The 22,609-nt window shown below is 30.0% G+C and overlaps 3 protein-coding genes across 3 annotated transcripts; 1 reads left to right on the forward strand and 2 right to left on the reverse strand.

Annotated features, from left to right (window-relative positions):
• Positions 1 to 4,214: 4,214 nt before the first annotated feature.
• Positions 4,215 to 5,462, reverse strand: LOC137830550 (uncharacterized). Its single transcript, XM_068637973.1, has 3 exons — positions 5,321 to 5,462; positions 4,614 to 4,811; positions 4,215 to 4,526 (listed from the first exon to the last, which is right to left on the reverse strand). Exons 2-3 carry the CDS (start codon positions 4,791 to 4,793, stop codon positions 4,431 to 4,433), a joined length of 276 nt encoding a protein of 91 aa, XP_068494074.1. The 5' UTR covers positions 4,794 to 4,811; positions 5,321 to 5,462; the 3' UTR covers positions 4,215 to 4,430.
• A 1,190-nt stretch (positions 5,463 to 6,652) lies between these two features.
• LOC137830552 (uncharacterized) lies at positions 6,653 to 11,475 on the forward strand. The gene is made up of 6 exons (XM_068637975.1): positions 6,653 to 6,806; positions 10,037 to 10,079; positions 10,176 to 10,267; positions 10,346 to 10,438; positions 11,117 to 11,191; positions 11,307 to 11,475. Exons 1-5 carry the CDS (start codon positions 6,729 to 6,731, stop codon positions 11,153 to 11,155), a joined length of 345 nt encoding a protein of 114 aa, XP_068494076.1. The 5' UTR covers positions 6,653 to 6,728; the 3' UTR covers positions 11,156 to 11,191; positions 11,307 to 11,475.
• Positions 11,476 to 12,526: 1,051 nt separating this feature from the next.
• On the reverse strand, positions 12,527 to 21,781 carry LOC137830551 (calcium-transporting ATPase 4, plasma membrane-type-like). The gene is made up of 7 exons (XM_068637974.1): positions 21,379 to 21,781; positions 17,533 to 17,587; positions 15,484 to 17,423; positions 15,242 to 15,400; positions 14,468 to 14,639; positions 14,085 to 14,383; positions 12,527 to 13,121 (listed from the first exon to the last, which is right to left on the reverse strand). Exons 1-7 carry the CDS (start codon positions 21,553 to 21,555, stop codon positions 12,816 to 12,818), a joined length of 3,108 nt encoding a protein of 1,035 aa, XP_068494075.1. The 5' UTR covers positions 21,556 to 21,781; the 3' UTR covers positions 12,527 to 12,815.
• Positions 21,782 to 22,609: the final 828 nt, after the last annotated feature.

Genomic DNA, 22,609 nt, shown 5'->3' on the forward strand with positions numbered 1-22,609 from the left:
ATTTCATTCTTTTTTTAAAAAAAAAATATTATTATCTTTATTGCAAGTGTATTTTATGATGTTTTAATTCATTTTCCGTAAGCATTTTATTCCACTCAATGACATCACTTTTAAGATTTTTTCTTTTTGTAAATTTTTCTTCAATACAAAAACAAAACCTTATATCACTCGCATTCTAGTTAATATTTTATTATAGAAAAATATTATTTTTATTCTTTTAATCTAGGGTTTTATAAGACTAGACCCTAAGTGTTAAATTTTATCTAATGTGATATACATGTTCTTATTTATAACTGTGTCTTGATCTTTTAAAGTCTTAAATACTCGTTACGATAGGATCGAAATAGCTTTGATAACATGTTACGAAGTGGACTTTAAGCTTAATTCAATCCCATAAAACTGACTCATAGGAGTGAGGATTGCACTCACTTATATGAATTGTCCTTATCTCTAGTGGGATTTCCATCATTTATAAATAAGGGCTACAAGATTATAATAGAATTTAAATTACTGTTTTCATTTTTATATATAAGTAAAATTGTGTTTTTATTTTTTGTATATAATAAAATTTATAAATTTACGTCGTTATTAATTCAGTAAAATTATAATTATTATAAATTTATAATACAATATTTATAATAAAGGACACAACAAAATTTTAAATAAAAAATCTAAATTTGTGAATCTCTATACATTTCTTCTTTCATAATCTTTTATTCCTTTTTCAGTCTCAACAACTCTTTCCATTATCATCATTCATGTTCACGACTCTTTTTTTTATTTTTTCAATAAATCAAATGTTGATTTTGTGTCATTTTCTCGAGTATCTTGTTATTTTCTTTATAACAAATATTTAGAAGACAAAAAAAAAAAAAATTACACAAGAAGTTTCCTTTTCAAATATCTTCTTTCTTTATTTTCTTGCCTCTCTTTTGATAATATTTTAATTTATTTTAAAATTAATTATTGTTTCTATCATGATTTGTTTTTATAATCAGTTAAGATTCTAATCCTAATTTTTATTCCATGATTTTGTTTAGTTGCATATCTTAACAAACAAATATTTATAAGACTTAAAAGATTACAAGATGATAATTTCCTTTTCAATTATCTGGCTGGTAACTTCAAAAAAAATATCTTAATTATTAAGTTGATTTTTTTTTGTTTTTTTATCTAGATTTTTTTAATTATTCAATTATATTTTAAAAATAACAAGATTTGGTTTTGGTAAGTTTAAAAAATATCTAAATTATTAAAATTTGAATTTTTTTTTGTTTTTATCTAATTTTATATAATATTTGTTAATATATGTGATATCAACATATTATATTTCTGAAAATATTTTAAATTTTTTAAATGCGAATTCTCTTTATAAGAAAAATAAAATAGTATCTTAATTTATCTTAAACTAGTTATCATATGGATTCTGTTATCATTTGTTTTTAATAATCAATTAGATTCCAATTATCATTAATTTATTTCAAAACATATCAACAAAATACACATTTAAATTATTTATCAATTATATTTAATTCGTCAGTTACATTAAAGAAATTCTGGTAACTTTAAAAAATATTTTAACAATCAAAAGTTCAAATTTTTAATGTAAATTTATATAATATTTATTAATAATTTATGTGTTATAACATCAACATATTATATTTCTGAAAATATTTTAAATTAAATATATTTAAATACTCTGTTTTTTTATAGAATAAAAACAATATTTTTAAAAAATAAAAAGAATAAAATGTTAAGAAATTAAAACTAAAACCAAAACAAGCTGATCTTATAAAATTTAAAATACATTTATATCTTTAATTTTAATATCAATTCATTATTTTATTTTATTTTTTATTTTACTAATATATATAGATAGTAAGATAAATACTATTAGTATAATTTGTATTGCTTTTATACGTTATGACATTCATTTCAGATCTTTATATTGAGTATATATTTTAATTTAATATATTATATTAATTATTAAATTTTAAAGATTACTTTTCAATGGATAAATATACGACGATAAATTAAAGATTTGAATATATTCTAATTTTCATAAGATCAGTTTGTTTTAGATTTGATTTCTTGATTTCATATCCTTTCAATTTTCAAAAATATTATTTTTACCTAATGAAAAGATACACCATTTAAATAAATATTCATTTTAAAAATCTAAAATATTTTTCAAAAATATAATTTGTTATTATTATATCATACATATTAACGAATGTTATGTAAATCTAGATCAAAAGTTGTTATTTTGCATTGAATATAACTGAATAATTAAATGCAATCAATAAATAATTTATGGATATGTATAATATATTTTGAAATAAATCCATAATAATTAAAATCTTAACTGATGATATAAACAGATAATAATAGAAACTGGTATGATAAACAGAACAAGAAAATCAGAAAGAAAATATTTGAAAATGAAATTATGATCTTGTAATCTTTTACTCTTGTAAACATTTGTTATAAATATATGGGGTGAGGTGAGGAGAGGAGAGAGTTGAGGAAGTGAGAAAAGAATCAAGTGCAAAAGAAAGTGTGATTTGTTATCAAGCAGTGAAGATGAATAAAGAATGTGGTGAGAAAGGAAGAGGGAAAGGAGGAGCATGGAATGTAAACAAGAAAAGAAAAGCAGAATGGGAAGATGCAGAGATGGATCCAGAAATTCGTCATTTGATTGAAACAATATGGGAAGTTGATAGAAACCCCAATCTAATAGGAGAGATAACTCTGCATAACAACAAATCAAGAACAGGATTACCTCCAAGAATACCTCCCAGGAAGTTACAAAGAGTTTACAAAGTTGAACATCTCATGTCAACTACAGTAAATTTATCTCATTAGTTTTTTTTTCTTTTTTACAAACATCAGATCATTTTCTGATTACCTTCTTTGTATTATTTGATGTATCTTTTCTAAGAATTCAACATTGTCAGGGACAATTTTTTTGTATATCTTTTCTATGAATTCAACATTATCAGGGACAATTTTTTTGTATATCTTTTCTATGAAATCAACATTATCAGGGACAAATTTTGTTCAAGTATTATGAGGAGTGTCCACTGCAGTTTGATGATCGATATAATCAGTTTAACAACCTTTTATTTCTGTCAAACCAAAATAAGTACTTGTTTTTCTATAAAATTATTTTCTACTCATGTATTATAATTATAACCTATCATAATCATAGAAGCCACTAAACAACATGCAAGAAAAAGAAAAAAAATCAAGTTTGACATCATTTGACCCAGTTCACCACTGTTCTTATATACGTTATATATCTGCATAATGCTGAACATTTTTATTAATTTCGATAAATAGTTTTTAACTAAGTAGAATGATATGGGAAATTCCAACATGCTTATCATTATATATCTATCAATAATTGGCTCTATAAATTTATTGATGGCTATATCTTCACATTCGTCGTATGCTGCTTTAGTTGAGTACATTTATACTAACTCTGCTAACATTTTTATTTGCTCCTTTTGGACTTTTCCTTGAGGGGGGAGGGTTGGGGTTGCTCTCTGTAACTTCTGATTTTCAGGCTTAGAAACCTGAAGCTCCAGTGTTTAACTGACGTCAACAAAAATTCTAATTTTTTTCCATCCAGCAAGTGATTTCTGCATTCCTGGCATTAGTTCCGGATGTTTCTAATATGCCGTTTTGATGCCTGAGGTATTAGACTATTATTACATATCATAATAAAATTGAGTATTGTTTTAGAAGGATCATATCCCAAGATTCTAAGTTGTACTTTCTTGTCGTTGAAAATATTTTGAAGATTCAACCATTTTGTATGAGTTCTCTATTGTAGAATAAGTTAGTTAAAATAGTTAGAAAATGAACGAGTTAGGAGGTAGTTTTGAGGTCTTAAAAGGGGAAGAAAAATAGAAGAAAAATAGGAGGTAGTTTTTTTGTAAAAGAGAAAACCCTTGGAAAAGAGTGTTTTCCTAGTATTTTCTTATTTTCATTCTATTCAATCAATTCTTTCATTTTTTTTTCTAATTTCAATTTTTAGTTCCTAACATTCTGATCCATAATAAAGTTAACATAATTTTATATGCTCTTAACTGCTTAATTTTCATGTGTCTCAGCCTGATTAGGGAGTTAGTTGTTGCCAAGTTGTTTTAATTGGCGAACTATGATTTAAATTTATTCTTTGGTTTACTTATTCAAAACAATTTCGCTAGTTGTTCAAGCAAATGAGTAGTAGTTGAATAATTGTTCATCCCAGATCAATAGTAAGACCTTACATACAATACATGTCTTCTAAAGTCAATAATAATAGTGTATAATACAAATATTTGCTCTAAACACAAAGTAAATGAAAACGGGCTTTTATTTAGTCATTAAACAGAGACAAACAATTAATTTCTAAAAAGGAAGAAATGTGTATCATTGCAAAGTTAACCTTGCAAAGTTGTCTGAAGAGGCAGAGAACTCTCAACTTCTTTGGCAGTGTCAGTGTTCCTTTCTGCAACAGCCTTGGACATACCAAACATCTGAAATAAACCAAAAACGCAAACTATGTAGATTACAATGTGGTGCACACAATTGTCCAGATAAGAAAGCTTAGGCTCTACACAAACCTTCTGAACTGTTTTCTTGAAGCAACTTTTATGTTCATCCATAGAAGCATGAATAAACTCGTCAATGTGATCTTTCACGTCCTCCAAAAAAGTGGCTTCTTCACTCTTCTTCTTTCGACATGAAGTAACACTTGCAGCTAATGAAGACGGTTTTTCAGTGTTCCCTTTTGTAGTATCCATGAGATATATGTCTGACAACTGCAAAAAATAAATTATTTCAACAATCAATTATATAAAATCCAATATCAGGATTACTTTTCAGATAATTTAAGATTATCAATTTCATTTGAATGTAGAAAAATCAACTTCATAAGAAAAATAGCGTGAATGGAGCTAAAAAAATAAAAAATAAACTGTTGAAAAAATAAACTACAAATGATTAGATTTCAGAAATTAACTATTATTCTTAACACAGTTGATTTTAAAAATAATTTCATTCAAACATACTTCAATACTCAAATTATCCGAAGCAGTAAGAGAATCAAGTAAGAACTTAGTTCCCAAAACACTCTGCTACAACAGTTAACCTAATTGTTAAAACGCATCAATTATATGCTCCGAGAAATCATTTTCGATACAAGAAGCAGGTGAAATTATATTGATTGCAACGTAAAACGTTATCAAAGCAATAGTTAAAGAAGAAAATTGAAGAAAAAAAGAGCGAATGAATGAAAACGCTGACAAGTAGAAAAGCTGAGGGAGAAAACCTTCTTGGCGGAGCGCAGTTTTAGGCTTGCGTTGTTGCGTGCAGAGAAAGAATGAAGAATGAAGAATGAAAGATAATTTACAGTAGGAGACTGAGAGAAGATGAAATAGGAGAAAACGGTGGGCTCGAAGGATCTAGAATGATCTAAAACTATGATAGAACATTGTTTTAACGGTTAAATTAAAAATCATTTTTACTTGGAATTCTTTTTTCCAAAATATACATTTTCCTTTTTAAATTACCTAAATAAACTATTTCCAAAATCAATGTTCTGTGGCGTAAAACCCAAAGTTAAGAATGGTAAAAGCACCAACACAATAACGCTTTCGTATTGCACCACACCAAATCAAATTCAAATAAGTAATTGAATCGTTATCACACCAATTGATGCTTATTGAACTGATTCAGTTGTTTGCAAATGCATCCTATAGATACATGGATCACGCAACCACACAAATTTTAAACCCATTTTTTTTTATTTCTTATTTTATGCATATAACTCTCGCGGAAATAAAAATAATATTTTCCTTAATACAATACACCATAATCATATCTTCATGCTTCCCTTTGATTCTTATCATGTTTTATAAATATTTATTCTAATAACATTTCCTTATAAAATGTATCAATGGTATCGAATGAGTCAGTCTCGACCTAGATGATTGACCGTCCGAGCCAAAAAACACTTCGAGGTATGCAACAAATAACGGTAACAATAGTTATAGTAACGTTGAATGAGTCGTAATTTGTATCTCGAAATTTACGAAAATATCTCTGACAAACCAGTTAAAATTGTGTACATCCCTAATAATAAATGATTACGATGCATGTCAGATAATTACTTATGTACGACGGTCAAGACCCATAAACCAATGTTATAAATAAAGCACTCTCTGAAGAAGTAAGGTACATTTTTACCATTCACTATAACACACTCTTAACAAGAATAATTACTTAGCCTCAAAGTGTTTTTTCAGGTTACTCCGACTGTAAACATTTAAGAAAAAAATCTTGAAAGAAGCAAACTAAAAATTACCTACACATAAGCAATTATACGATCAATCATAAACTATTTTGCTTGGTAGATACATAATACTTTTAAAAGGTTTTGTAAAACAAAGTACGTTGAAATATATTTCTTCTAAATTATAATTAATAAGGAGACGCTCTAATACACTATGATATGCTCAAATGAATCTTGAAATACATGCACTGATAAGAAAAATAAAATAAAAAAATATAACAGACAAAGAAAAAGAGAAAAAAAAAGTTTGATTAAAATTGAAAGGATCCAACGGTGTAAAAAAAATTCCATGGTGGTCACGTGTATTAGTCTCCCACCCTATTAAGCTAAACCTATTTGTTATTTGTGCATTTGGTTTGGTTGCAGTTGAGAGGAATACACAACAATGGCGGAGAGCGCGAAAATGGTGGTGGACCTTCAACTCACCTTAAAGCCTTTCTATCAGAGAGCCTCAGAAGCAGAGGTCACTCACTCTTCATTTTCTTCTCTTATCGCTCTCTTTCATTCCTTCTTCCTTTCAAAACCTACCATTCCTCTAACTATTTCCGATTCTAAATCCGTTACTTCACTCCTTCGCATTTTCGTTTCCTATTCAACCAAATCCAAACTCCGATTCCTAGCTATGAACAATCCAATTGTTTAATAAATTTCGGAAAAAATCCGGTGAATTAAAAATACTGTAGCAGAGTATGAAGTGGAGTGAAACTCCGTTTTGCTTACTGAAACGTTGAAATTTTGATTAGTTTAGTTGATTCGCTGTTTTCTTCTTGAAGCATGAAATATTTATTAGTTTAGTTTTTTTTCTTTCTTTCTTAACGTCAATTAGTTGATTCGCAGAGTATGAAGTGGAGTGAAACTCCGTTTTGCTTACTGAATCGTGGAAATTTTGATTAGTTTAGTTGATTCGCTGTTTTCTTCTTGAAGCGTGAAATATTTATTAGTTTAGTTTTTTTCTTTCTTTCTTAACGTCAATTTAGTGATTGCTAATTTTACCTGACATTTTATCTCGTGATTTCTATTTTTTAGTGTGATAGGATGGTAGAAAGTTATTGTTGTATTTACTTTGTAGGACAGAAATGTGGAAATGTTGAAAGTAGAGTGCAGTTTTCATATTTGTACCTCTCTTGTGACATTTTGAAAGGCATTTTCCATTATCAAGCAACAAGATGTGAATTAGCATTTTGTTGGTTCCTTATATTCCTTATATTTTGCTTTTGCTCCTAGTATAGCCTTAGATTAGTACCATTTTGAATCCCTCTAGTGCGTGGTTTCTTTATATAGTGGATCGATTGTGATTGTAATTCCCTGTAAATTTCCATTTGCTGTAGCTAGTTGAGACATACCACATGACTTTAGGGTTTAGGCTTTAAGGTTGACTAGTTCGTTAGTTGAATGTAAGATCTATCTAACAGATGTATAAATAGCATTTGTAGCCACGTTTAGAAAGAACTCATATAATCAATTCAAGATTCACTCCGAAACTGTATATATATTATTCACCCCTTTGTTTTTGTGTGTTTGGTTTCTCCCTTGGCTAACCCTGCATTACAAATTTGCATCTCCTGAATTTACCTGTAAATTCTGGAGCTGTACCATTTGTGTGTAGCTTATTTTCAAAAACAGTCATATCTTAGCTTATTGAGAGAGCAGTACAATAAGGATGATTGTGGGTTCATTGTATGTCTCACTACTGAAAAACACTAGTGCAGTAGAGCGGGTTTTCTCTTTTGGTTCCATAGCTAAAGAAAACTTTTAGCTTGTGTTTTGGATTAATGGAAATAAATGCACTGAAATGACAACATCCCTGCCATTTTCAAGGTTCAAATTTTGATATGGTCCAACTCAATCCATATACCCTTCAGTATTCCATTGTATTTTGCAACAGAGAGGGCGCCTTGTTTGACACTAAAGATCTTGCTTTCTAATTAAACTCTAAACATGTAGAAATGTCTTGTCACATGGAATAAGTATTTCTAAGATATTCCCAAATTTCATGGGCACAAGAGTAGAACATATAATTTCTAGTGATTTTTTTAGTCAAGAATCCCTATAGCCATGTAATAATCCACAAGTCATCATTGTCCCAAGTTCTTATTGAATTGAATTAATGAAACAATACATAAGCATTCATATATAGAGAACTTTATCCTTAAAGTAATGATTACAAAGAGATCTCTAGTATCTTACAACTGGACACTTAATGTTACAATATCTTCTTGTAACTTAACAACAAAATATTCTCTCAAGTTCCATTAGGATTGCTCTCCTTCACTTTAAAGAGTACAATAACGACTTTTCTTTTAGTTTTAAAAAATTATGATTTAACTAATAATTATTATATTTTGCATGTCCCTCTTTCTGGCTTATTCAATAACTATTCTGATCTCCCAAACACATTTTTCTAGCCACATAGATAGGCAACTAATTTATTTTCTTTATTGTTATATTTGGAAAATGATTTTATCACTTTTTAAATGATATTCTTATCTAAACCAAGTCAAGCCTTTCAGGAGATGTTAGTTTCATTATCCTCAAAGTATTTTAGTTTCCAGAACATATTTTTACTACCTTAGTTGCTGCAAAATGTTGTCATTAGCATGTGACGAATGAAGATAACACATGATTGAAGTTTACATAGTTTGGATAAGGGTAATATATGAATAAAAAACAATAAGTTATTCTGTTCCATTCCTTAGACAAACGAAGAAATAATTTTTTTTTCTACTCATAATATATCCAAACAATAGGACTGAGGTTTATTTCTATTGTTTCACCTACTTCATTCCATTCATCCCTTTCCAACAATACAGACATATCCTTAGTTTCGTATTTTTAATTATTTTCAGTTGATTGGTAATTGGTACCACTTTCTATTTTGATTATTTTAGTAGTTTGCATCCACTTCATGTAGGAGGTAAAGGCTGTGACAATAGCTTGAAACAGAATTTGGAATATCCCTGGAATGATTTCCATGAGTGAAAAATATAAGTTTATCTATGTCGAAAACTGCACTATATAGCTCCTTTATAAGTCATCATTTTTCTAGGAAATTGATTATTTATAGTGCTCTCATGTAAATTCAGTTTTATGATAATAACTTACCACGAGTGCATAATTAAAAATATTGTTATAATTGACCCCCTTTCCTGCATGTTATGCACCAATATTCCTTTTATTTGGAATAGAGACAAGGTTGAACTGTTTTGTAAGTAATTCTATTGCTAAATCAATTACCTAGATTATATGGAAGTGAACTGCGTATGGCTTGAGGTTAGAGTGTATTTGACTCTGAAAAATAGATATGCAAAGGACTTCCCCCAAACATTATTTTTTCTTTGCTTTCCATATCTTGGGCAGATATGAAATCGAGCTTCCACTATATTCTGACCATAAACTTGCTGATATACCAATTGCATGAAATTTTGGCAGTGGTAAGGCTTGTGAGACACTGCTGTTCTATAATGAAAATAAAAGGATTTTGAGAATAAATTCCCTTGTCAGAATTGGAAGAACTTGAGAGAGCATTAACTTGTGTTTTTATTTTTTGTTTGACGTTTTAATTACAAAATTTTCATCTTATTTTCAACCAAATACAGCACAAAAATAGTTTTTTTCAGTGTCTCCTGTACAAAATTTTTAAAAGAAGTATTTCTTACAAGTTACAACTCTCTTATCAGCATATCTATATTGTAGGAGCGCTTATCAAGACTAGAAGCTACCTTGAATAATAAAAAAGGTACGTGCTAAGGTACTCAGCACAACCATTGGTATTTTCAGATTGACTGTCCTTGAGATTGTGGACCTAAATTGCTTGTATATGAAACTTGCTCAGATGCTGGTAACGAGGAAAGCATGAAAGTGATTAATGATCTTCAGTCAAAGCTGAAAGCTGCAAATGCTGAAATTAGTTCGGAAAAAGAGAAGGTTGTCCTCATATATGGCTTGTTTATTTACATTACATTTTTTAAATAGCTAAGTATCATACCTAATTTTAATTTGCAGATTCAAACACTTACCGAAGAAAATGGAAAACTTCAATACCGAATAATTCATCTCGTGAGATCACTCAAGGAAGCTAATTTAAAGTTAGAGAAAGTGAGTATAGCTGATGTTTCTTTCAATGCTTTGATTAATTAATAAATGTGCATTATTTCAGTGACTGTGGCTTTAGAAGTTTGTGTCATGCAATTATTTGGATTATATCTTTCTTAGAGAAATGAGGCAACTGATTTTCTTTTTCTTTGTTACACTTTCGAGAAATATATGGTTTAAGATATTTTGCATCTTTTAAGATTTAGCTTTGCTTGAATTCCAAATTAGTCATTATATCTATTTATAAAAAAAAAGAATTAAGTTAATATGGATTGAAAATTTAATATAGGAATCATGTTTAAAAAATAGCTTAGTAAAATTAGCCTAGCAGCCAAAGTTAGTTTTATGTGCTACTGTCTTTTCTTCTTCTTCTTCTTCTTCTTGAAGTCAGAAAAACAAGTAGTTTAATAATGTGAAGAGTTCTTATATACGCAACCAGCTTGGTTTCAAAACCAGTTGTAAGTTTTAAATTTCGGCAAAAAGAGTGTTAAACTATGTTTGAGTTTGAAAGTCCATCTGGCCGGTGAGAATGTTTGATTGCTCCTCCAATGGTTATCCAACATGCCTTAATGAAATTTGTTCTACTTAGTATAATATACCTTATTACTGGGTGAAAATTATGTAATGCTGTTGTTTGGAATCTGGCTCATGGCTTCGTACTATTTCTTTTCCTGATTTCAGACTACAGCGCATGAGCAGCTACAGAGCATAAAATTGTAGAGTTTATGAGCTGAGACTGACAGTTGCTTTTTCTTGGTATTTTGTTTTATTGTTGATATTGGATGCTAAATGTATTTAAGCTTTATTGGTTTTACAACTTTATAAATTAGATTTTTGTTTAGCTCATACATTTGGCATTATTGCTCCACAGCCACAGAAAATGAACCAGGATTGAACATTCCGTATCAGAGATGGTGAAATGAGGATGACTTGTCCATGTAATAATCCGACTCCTTTAGGCTATTCTATTTGTCAAATTAATTCTAGGTATTGGCATTATCCTACATTTTAATCTATTTATATTTTTTTGAATTCTTTTATGTTTCATGTTATTCTGAAGTTTTATCGTGCTTAATTTCCATCTTTAATCAATTTAATATTTAATGCAGTGTAAAAAAAAAGATAAAACAGGAAATTGCATAACTAATTTAATAGAATCAATTTTTTTTAGTATTTATACATTTTTAAAAAAAATGAAGGAGTATAAATAAATAGTATTGCGTTTTTATTTATTAACTGTTAAAGCTTACCCTGGTTTAAGTAACAATCCCAAATTGAATTTTGTTGTGATATATTGATAGTTTGAAGTACTGAACTCAACTTTTTTTTATCAATTATACAAGTTTGAAACTCCTGGTTGGTAACCTTGAGATTTGCAGTGGTAATGGAAGCGGATTTTGCGTCAAATTTTGACTATAATAATTGTTGAACTTTACACAAAACATAAGATAGGAGTTAGACCTAGTTTTATTTTTAAGACTAAGATCTTGAAATGAAACAGACTATTTTTAGAGGAGTTTATTTAGGCCTGAGACTAAATTCACTCAGAATAAGATGATGGAACAACATTTGAGAACTTTTATTCACGCCAAATATACTTGAAATGTGAAATTTCTACCCCATCCCTTATCTATTACGAAGTGGACAAGAGGGAAAGGTTCTATTTTTTCCTTCTTAAAATTATATAATTTTACATTATAACTATTTTAATATTAATATTAAATGTGTCAAATTTATTTATTTCTATAAGAGAAAAATAAATAAAAAAATTATAATTTGTGAATGATATGCACAATCTGCATCACAAAACGAATCATTGTAGAAAAAACACCATTTTTTCATTTTTTTTGAAAATACCTTGATGTTTCCAGTAAAGATAATTTTTTTAAAAATAAATTCAAATCAATCATTTTTTCAATGTTTTTCACAACTAAAATCTCAATCCAACCTAAAAAAAGATTCAATTAGTTCAATCAACAAAAGTACAAATTATTTCCAAAAAACATTCTGAATTTTATTCAAAAAATTCAGTCTTATCATTGAATTGGTTTACATAAACTAAATAATAAGGAAATTACGAAAAGAAAAACATACCACAAAACATCAAAATAGTGTTTAATAATAGGAAAATTGACATAATGGATTTGGTTTAAGTTCATTGGATTTGTAAATCATAAATCCAATATCCAAACCAAACACCATCGAATTATTGATTTAATTCGAGTAGAGTCCCATTAGAGTAAATTTTTTTTTGAGAAAGTTTCTTAAAAATTAGAAGTGAGACAAGATTTGTAGCACGGCACACAAAGGCCAAAATTTGAGGCAGATTTACAGAAAAGAAGATGATAGAAGGGTAAAGATATGATACTCTTGGCGTATTTTATGCGAGCTGAGGACCAGAAGGCAGTGGTTCATAACCATCATGGTGGTCTGTAGAATCTGTTTTTTCAACTGGGATGCACTTAAGAATAGCAGCTATAGGCATGCTAACTGCTCCAATTACCACGCTGAGTACCCAGAATTCCCAGCTTAGAGGCACTGTGCTTGCAAATGTTCCCAGAAACTCAACTATCACTACCTGAAATACCACCGTGGACAAAATAACCCCAAAAAATACCCAGCTCTCAAAAATCCCCTTCAATATGTTTATCTTCTCAATATCTCGGCTGTTTATCTCATTGAAAACCTAGCAAAGGGAAAAACCAAACAAAATAAGCACAATACACTGGAAATCTTCATCATTTTATAAATATCATCTTCAATGGTTTACAATACTATTTAAGGCCAAATTTTGAGGCAATATCAAAGGTATTAAAATGCTAAACTGAGTTTTATAGCCGTACACGGTTAGCAATGAAAAATCACCATTCATATGAATTTTAAGTTTGTTATTAAAATGTTTTTGTCCCTCTTAAATGTTCAATTTTTTTTATCTCTAATAAATCTTCGTAACTTTTTCATTTATAATAAATTTATTATTGTTTTGGTTTTCAAAAAACCCTAATTTTCAGTGTTTAAAGAGCCATGCAAACAATTTTAAGGAAATAAAAAGAAACATTTTAAATTTGTTAAGAAAGCCAACTACCTTAGCAGTGATTGAATTAAATGATTTTTAGTGTCAAATAATGTATTATTTATAATAAATTTTCGTTTGATTATCTGTACACTCGATAAAGTTTAATCATATAAATACCTAATTGAGTTCGTGAATGATTGAGACTAGATAACATTTCCCTGAATATTTTTTTTATGAAAATTAGTATTTTAATATTACACCATCTAAGTCATATGCTGATAAAAAAATCTAAGTCATTTTTTTAATAGGACTTTTAACAGTATTCTTTACAATAGTTAAAAGTGTCACTATCTAAAAAAACTTAAATACAAGAAAATATATTAACTAAGAACACATTTGTATAAAATTTTAATTCATGCACCATTGTCATTGTTTCAATCTTTTCGCAATCAAATTGAGTATTTATTTCATATATTTGTTAATTTTTCTACACTAATTGTATCAAAGTTTACTAAATCGTTCAATAATGTTAACTTTTTTCTTCCACTTTTAATTTTCAAAAAGATTAGTCATATATTCGTCAATTACATTCATCATATAATTGGTGTTAGTGAGGATGCATCGGTAGTTTACCTGGCAAAATACAAAGGAGTTGAATATCAAAGTGTTGAGCACTATAGTTGAATCTGAACCATTAATTCTCAGTAGTCTCTTCCCGTCAAAAGTGAGAACCGCAAGCACAGTTAGTTGATATATACTTTGACCAAAAATATTCCTCCACATGGATTTGGTAATAAAATCTGTCGTCCTTCTAACAGGGAGTCTTTGCATAAGTCCATCATTGGGAGGTTCAGTGGCCAAGGCCAATGCACCCAGAGTGTCCATAATCAAGTTTACCCAAAGCAACTGAACAGCTGTGAGGGGAGCAGATCCTGAAAAATAAGGAAAAAAACTTAATCTTCTGTTCTTTGAAACAGATTTAAGAACACCAGTGGAAACAAAAATTCATGACAAACCTGTGATACATGCAGAAACAAAGTTAATAATCAGAGCAACAATATTGACTGTTAACTGAAACTGCACAAATTTTTGAATGTTTATGTATATGGCCCGTCCCCATCTTGCAACATTGACAATAGTACTGAAGTTATCATCCAATATAATGACATCTGCATTTTCTTTGGCAACCTGTAAAAGGATAATTTAAAAAAGAAAACATTATTTAATTTTGATAACAGCAAACCGGCAATAAAAAGGACAGGGATTTTGAAAATAGTTGTTTGTCCCTATAATTACAAAAGCTTTTCCTTAAAGTCCTTGTCCCTGAACTTGAAAAATCTTTATTTAGCCTTACACATACCATTTTGAGTCCCTTTAAATCTTCGATGTAAGGAGTAATAAGATTAAAAATGGTATATGCAGAGACTAAGAAAGGATTAAAATGGTATCTTTAGGAATTTAAAAGGAAAAGGTTTTTTAGCTATAAGGATTAGATGACTAATTAAACCTTGAGAATAAATAGATACTAGTAAAATGGGAGATTATGTCCGAAAGGCATCAATGTTCACGAACTTAAGAGAGAAACTATCGCAAGGTTTTCTAAAAATTGAAGTTTTCTTTTCTCTACAGTATAGACTTAACTCCTTCCTGAATATAAATGATAACAGACTTATTTAAGGATTCAGTGAGGCTCCACCACTCTAAACAAAAGAGTTAAAGGAGGGGCAAGAGGGAAAGTAAAAATGTAGCCAAAACTGAAGACAATAGTTTGTCTTAAACAAGATACAAACCTCAGTTCCAGCAATGCCCATAGCAAGCCCAATGTCTGACTCATGTAGTGCAGGAGCATCGTTGGTTCCATCACCAGTAACAGCTACAACCTCACCAAACATATTCCTCAAACGGGTTACTAAGGTATGCTTGTCAAGAGGTAAGGATCGCGCCATAACCTGAAACCAATGTTAAGAAACTTAGAAAGATGGGCTTCACAAATGAGTGATGAAAATCACAGAATTTACAATGAGATCAAGACCTGAATTCTTGGTATAATACTCTCCATTTGCTCCGGAGACAAGTCACGAAATTGGGATCCTTCTATAGCTACACCACCTTCCGTAAGTATGCCACATTCTTTAGCTATAGCTTTCGCTGTATTTATGTTATCACCGGTAACCATGCGGACAGTTATTCCAGCAGCTAAGCAAGTTTTAACAGCTTCCTTAACCCCAGGGCGCACAGGATCCTTGATTCCCACAATGGCTATCAGAGTATAACCATCTTCAGGGATGCTGGTTTCCCCTAGGGTTTCATTTACATCTTTGACAGCTAAACAAAGAGTTCTCAAAGCTTCATTGGCAAAGCCATTAATAATGTCAGAGACATTCTTTGCATCCTCATCAGAAAAATCAACAACTGTTCCATTAGGATCAATAACTTTGTTACATAATTTTAACACTATTTCCGAAGCACCTTTGCAGAAAGCTTGGACACCTCCATCGGGAAGACCTACTAGCACAGACATCCTCTTCCGGACTGAATTGAAAGGCTCAACCTTAAGTATCTTATATGTTGCACGCTGCGCATCAAAATCGCCACCTGAAAGCAAGCCAAATTCCAATAATGCTGATTCTGTTGGTGTTCCTAATATTGTTGTATTTCCATCATTGTCCTTAACTACTTCAGAAGAAGTATTTTGAAATATAGCTCGCAAAAGGATGTTTAAAACCTCTTCAGGTATCTCTGTCTTCAGTTTGTCAACGCTCTCGTAACCTTTAATCTCCATGCTCTTTCCAGATATCCAAACTTTATTAACCACCATATGGTTAGTGGTCAATGTCCCTGTTTTATCTGTGCAGATGCAAGTCGCCGAACCCATAGTTTCACAGGCAGAAAGATGTCTCACAAGTGCCTTATCCTTCATCAACTTTTTCATTGCAAAAGCAAGACTGAGTGTCACAGCTAACGGCAATCCTTCGGGAATTGCAACAACTATTATTGTTACCGCAATAGCAAAGTAGTCCAACAGCTTCAATGCATCATTTGAGGACCAACTAGCAAAATCACCATTAACTGCTTTTTCAACCACAAACCTTATTGTCAACACCAGAAATGTCAACACAGAAAAAGCCAAACCAATTTTACCAATAACTGTAGCAACTCCATTTAATTTCACCTGTAGTGGAGTCTCATCCTCTCCTCCCTCACTTAGAGTTTCCATCAACTTTCCCCATTCAGTCCTCATGCCAACAGTCGTAACTATCATCTTCCCCTGACCATCTTGAACTTTGGTTCCCGAAAGAAGGAAAGGTCTTTTTTCATCTACATTTACTGGTTCGCTCTCACCTGTCAAACTTGACTCATCAATTACCAAAGAATATCCTGATATATAAATGCCATCAGCAGGAACTTGATCACCAGTTGACAAATGAACAATATCTCCCACAATCAAATCATAAATTGAGACCTTCTGTCTTTTTCTGTCCCTTGTGACCTGAACAGAGATCTTTTTCTTTTCCTTGTCCAAATCCCTGAACTGCAGGGATTGCTGATAGTCACTGATAGCAGTAACAGTGACTACCAAGAATATACTAAGTATGATTCCTACACCATCATAAACACCTTTTGGCCATCCTTCAGTGGGAAGCCCAATGGCTATAGAAACTAATGCACAGACCATGAGAATGATAAGTGTTAAGTCATGCAGTGCTTCCCAAACAAACATCAGGAAGTTTTTAGAAGGTTTCTCAGTATAACGGTTGACTCCATAAATCTCTTGCCTAGTATCTATACTGTCTCTACCAACACCATCAGTGACTGAGGCGCCAAGTTTCTCTATAATCCCTTCAACTTGACCAATTCTTTTATAGGTCTTGTAATCATGGCCTCGAACCAGTGAGGCAATATCATCTGGTTCAATGCCAAAACCAGCTTGTCTCGTCTTTTCTGACACCTTGTGTTCAGCTGGAGCAATAGCTGGATAAGAAAACCAGATGAACTTATAAGAAAGAGACCACACGTTAAGAAAAAGTGGTTAATTCTTAAGCAATCATGTGAAATTTAATTATAAAATAGAGCACCTTACCTTCCATAAATTGCATTGCTGCCCTTTCAACATGGACAATGGCCCGAAACGTTCCCTGATGGAGTTAATGAACAAAATATTGTCAAACTAGATAACAAATTAATAAAGTATATCGAAAAGAAGATTTATTATTTGGGGAACAAGGGTCATGCGTTAGCATTTAGCACTTAGAATGACATGTCCTTCAAATAAAAAATGCAATATCCTGTATCTTATCTCGTTTACAGAATAGGTATTCCATACAATCCTTGCTAAATTGAACTTATGTTATGATCAACAATTAAAATACTGTAGAAAATTAAAGTTAGAATTATTCTAGGGGTAAGGTTTGTTTCAAATGAGAATTATAATATTTGCTTTACATAATGTGAAGATTTCTAGCAGCTCTCATTGTCTGCGTAACAGATCTCCTTGATCGTCCTGCTTCTCCTACAATACATCACTCTAGAACAGAGCATGTGCTATAAATTTAAACTACTTAGCCCGATGTGATGACGGATGAATGGTACCGATTCATGAATATCAAAATTATACCCCAATTTCAGCATTCACAGTCCTTGACACGTACGATATTTACTTCTTTTCCCGTTTCTGTTTCGTTTTCAAATATAGGGATGAAATGCAAGATTTAAGTCATTTGACTTTTCTAAGATAAGTTCCCACACATAATAGAAGGTAAACATGGAATCTTAACAACATTCTTTCTAACAAATAAAGAACAGAGAAAATAATAGAAGAATGGTGATAAAGGAAATGTTGTTAGAGTTCATTCTACATGAGACATCATTAATTTATTAAAATTCCTAGTGTTCTAATTTTCTGATGAATTCTTCATTTATTTTCTAATAATGTGATCCATCATCTTAGAATTGTTAAACTCCATCGTATCAAGTTCACGTGCACCAACGAGAGTGATAGATCAACGGGGTGGGCAGTGGACAGACACACTTGTTGCTTAATAAACACTCCCTTCAAAATCTAAAATATTAATATTTTATTTTTATATTTTATTTTTTAACTTTAAGTACCCATACATATTATTATATTATTAAACTGAACTGTTAAACCATCGTTTTTCATAAACCAATAGATGCAAAATTTAGTTGAAGCACTCAACAAAGCCAATGTGTATGTTGGGATGCGAACAAAGTAGAGAATGAAAAAGGGCATGGCCCAGAAAAAAGACATAAAGAACTACTTTCTTTTACTTAATTAAAAAACAAAATAAAATGCTAAGATATCTTTTCAAACCTTTTCTCTTTTATTTTCTTTTAACCTTATCAATTAACTATACCCAAAAAAAAGTTCGATCGCATCAACTATATCACCAAAGTAAAAGCTTGTCGTGGAAATTTCCAGGAAACTTCGTTGCTAAAAAATGTTAAAGGTCGCAAAAAAAAAAACTAGCGGTGCGCGACACACTAAAGACGACAAGCATAATTTCACATTCTTTATTGCGCGTCAACCTTGACAGTCACGTTTGTTGCCGTCCATTCCCAACTTTGTCCAATTAAAATATAAGAAAACCCAACAATTGTCTTTTGGATTACCACACCAACGAATGTGATAACGACACGTTAGTAGCTGGGCAATGACCAAGTCCATTGATGTATATAATGATTCTTTAACCACAGTACATGATAAGTGTACATTATTAAACGATCTTAATATAGTAATATGACACTGTTATGGTAAAAAAAAAAACAAGTTATCTTTTTAGAACTTGAAGTATAAACAAACTAAAAATCTGGAGTAAAAAAAACAAAGTATTTTTCTTTGACTTTGTAACTTCTCATATGGCTCAATTCTATTTATAACTTTTAGTATGAAAAAATTAATAAATAGGAAAGTACAATTTATTAACAAAACATACAAAATCATAGAAAGAATACTACAAACTACTAAGAAATAAATAAATCACACACAGAAGTAAATCCCAATTTTTGCAAAAAATATTTTCGTGTTTCATACTCAATTATATACTTTCTTCCATATTTACTTACAAAAGAATATTTACTTCCATTATTCATAAGTAATATTGTACAGAAACTCTGCACAATTTTCACAGAAAAGGACTGAAAATCCGCAAGAAAGATATGGGTGGCCCACTCGGAATATTGACCACATAAACATTAGGTAGTGACATTTTGACACCCATCACCAATACAAAGATACTTATTTTATAATCCAAATAATAATATTTATTTTATTTTTTATTTTAAAATTCTAATATACGTTATTACATTATTAAAGTGGGTTGTAAAGTCAATGTAATGTTTTGAAATAGTATCACATAAATATTTTCCTTATTACTATTATATATAAATATGTAAATGTATAACTGCCACTATATTTATACTTGAAAGTTACACAGTGCATTAAATATATTTTTTTATTTACAAATAATCAAATAAAGAATTAAAATATTAAAAACAAAAGATAAAAAAACTTTATTAAATTTTTATTCCCATATTAAATACAGTTACATTAAGAATTTTCAGTATGCCTTAACTTAAAGGCAATTTCTTCTTCTCATTTGAATATGCGTATGTATAATAAGTTAGATTTATATTGCTAAATAGATTAATAATAATAAGAAAAAGAAAAAGGTTCTTTGACCATTTAAAGACTAAAATTAATATTATTTTAATAATTTTTTCTATCATTAAAATATAAATTTATTTTTTATTATATTTTTTTTCTAAAGCTATCACATAGTGGTATACAACTCGGTATACTTTCCCTAATAATAATAATAATAATAATAGTGATAATAATAATAATAAGTTATTAGCATTAAAGTCAATCATCCTTCAAGTTTTCTCTGTTTGCAAAAATATGCATATGAAAAGCCATTTATTCAACAAAATTTTGAAAAACGGTCAGAATCCGACCGCAATATTGTCAGAGATTTCAGACTTTTCAGCTACCCCATTTTTGCAGCCACAATAGCCGTGTAAATTTCCATTGCATAAAAAATGGCCAAAATCCGACCGAAATATTGTCAGAGATTTCAGACTTTCCAGCAACCCCATTTTTGGGGCACAATAACCGTGTAAATTTCCATTGCATAAAAAATGGCCTACGAAAACGTAACGATTACAATTCCTATTTAAAACACAGTACAATTTAGATCAAATGAGGATTTTAAATTGTGATTTTGTTCATCGTTAACAAAATGAGACCTATCAACAAAATCACGGTTGCAGAGTCATTTCAAGCATTAAATGAACTTTTTTAACTTTTTCAAAACTATGAAATTAGAAAAGGTATGATTCCATATGATGTTTTGAGAAACAAAGATTTTCGGAAATAAGTTTTGTCAAATTCTTCACAAAATCATTCTCCAAAAGGAAATCCACTATATAATAAATTAATTTTACTGATAAAACATTACAGATTTGTATTTGTGTTTTTCATTTCTTCAACTTCTAAAAATCCTTTCAAATGTATTATTATATGAAATATGAAATATGAATATAAATATTATGAATATTTTCACCAAACAAAATGCCTAAAATCACAGTTCTAAGATTTACCATGATTTCATAAATCATATTCCTAATTTTAACAATAGTAGTAGCAATAAGAAATTCCCGGTGCTACAACTCGCTCTCTGGTTTTAATTTCAAACACTATTGTAAGTTCCAACAGGCACCGCTAGATTCGCCGATGACTCAGTTTCGTTTCAAATTATTTTGACTCACGTCTATAGTGTTGAATCGGTTTCGTCTTTTAGAGTCTCTACACGACGTATTACTATTCATGACCTAATTTTTTGAGCAGCTTGCGGTTAGGTGAAAGCACAGACGCAGAAGTGAGGAAAAACGAGAAGAGAGAAGAAACCTGCAATTTGCGGAGCTTGTCCTCTGCGTGCTTGCGTTTGACGAGATCGGCAACCCAACGGAAGCGTCGGCGAGGGTTTTTGACGAGCCACACGGCGGATCTCCATTTGGAGAGGGATTCGATGGAGCGATCCTTGTGACTCAATTCGAAATCCTTGAGATTCATGAGATTCGACATGGTGCTGTTGCTCCTCCCAACGAATCACTCTGCATTTATTATTCTAAGCAGGGGTGGGTTTTGAGGATAAGCGCCAGTGGGATATTTTTTTTTTTATTTCTTCGCATTTACGGGATTCAATTCCGCGATAAATAAAAAAATTTAAATCCAAAAGCTTCTTTCACAGTACTCTGTACTTTTCTAACAGTATTATTTATTTTCTGAAACACTTTGAAGAAAGGAAAATATCTTTTCAGAATTTTTGTTAGAGTTCTTTTATGTGATGAATTTAAAAAAAATATATATATATATAATAAAAGATAATTTTATAATTAAATAATATAAAAAAATATTAAATATTAAAATAATAATATTAAAAGTTATAATATAATTATATATAAAAAGTTAGATTGTAAATGTATGTTATCTTCAAAGAAATGAGCCACCAATTTTGTATTTCACATAGTTTTTCACAATCTACTAATTCAACTTAGTTTTATGATCATTGTTTCCAAATTATATATATATATATATATATATATATATAATTTGTTAAAATGGAATAGTTCTTATTAAGATTTTTAATTAAATGTTTATGAAACTTATATAAATGTTTAATTAAATGGTTAGAATTATTTCAAAATTTATATAGTAATGTCGGATAATGAGAGAATTTCTTTCTTTTATGTTTTTAAAATTTTGAATTTTAATTTTTCTATTTTTTTTCAAATTTTGTTCAAGAGTGGATTCTAGATCCTGGTTTAAATATAATTAGATATACATTTCACTATTTATTAGATTTGATATTTGTGGAACTCGTTCTTATAAATAGTTATTATTTTCGTTAGTAGTGTTATTTTGAAGTGTATGAAAATTTGAGCTGGCAAGAAAAAATCTGTAAGAAGATCAATTATTTAAGATCTTACATAAAAGATAAGTGACTATTATTCCTTGTCATGAAGATGAAGTTTCTCCATCTTCAAGTGGTGTGGTGTTATTCTTCTATTCCTATTATTTTTATATTTTTTTTTTTCTTTCTTAGTTGTTTCTATCTCATTATCTTTCACCATTTACC

Source organism: Phaseolus vulgaris, chromosome 7 (assembly GCF_000499845.2).
Source record: "Phaseolus vulgaris cultivar G19833 chromosome 7, P. vulgaris v2.0, whole genome shotgun sequence".
NCBI classification, from domain to species: domain Eukaryota; kingdom Viridiplantae; phylum Streptophyta; class Magnoliopsida; order Fabales; family Fabaceae; genus Phaseolus; species Phaseolus vulgaris.

Coding starts and splice junctions, on each gene's coding strand:
- LOC137830550 (XM_068637973.1), bottom strand. CDS start 4,793: ATGGATACTACAAAAGGGAACACTGAAAAACCGTCTTCATTAGCTGCA. Junction 4,527..4,613: donor TCAAGAAAACAGTTCAGAAG/GTTTGTGTAGAG, acceptor GGTTTATTTCAG/ATGTTTGGTATGTCCAAGGC.
- LOC137830552 (XM_068637975.1), top strand. CDS start 6,729: ATGGCGGAGAGCGCGAAAATGGTGGTGGACCTTCAACTCACCTTAAAG. Junction 6,807..10,036: donor AGAGAGCCTCAGAAGCAGAG/GTCACTCACTCT, acceptor TCTATATTGTAG/GAGCGCTTATCAAGACTAGA. Junction 10,439..11,116: donor CTAATTTAAAGTTAGAGAAA/GTGAGTATAGCT, acceptor TCCTGATTTCAG/ACTACAGCGCATGAGCAGCT.
- LOC137830551 (XM_068637974.1), bottom strand. CDS start 21,555: ATGTCGAATCTCATGAATCTCAAGGATTTCGAATTGAGTCACAAGGAT. Junction 17,424..17,532: donor AGCAATGCAATTTATGGAAG/GTAAGGTGCTCT, acceptor TTTCTTATCCAG/CTATTGCTCCAGCTGAACAC. Junction 14,384..14,467: donor TGTTTCTGCATGTATCACAG/GTTTGTCATGAA, acceptor CTTATTTTTCAG/GATCTGCTCCCCTCACAGCT.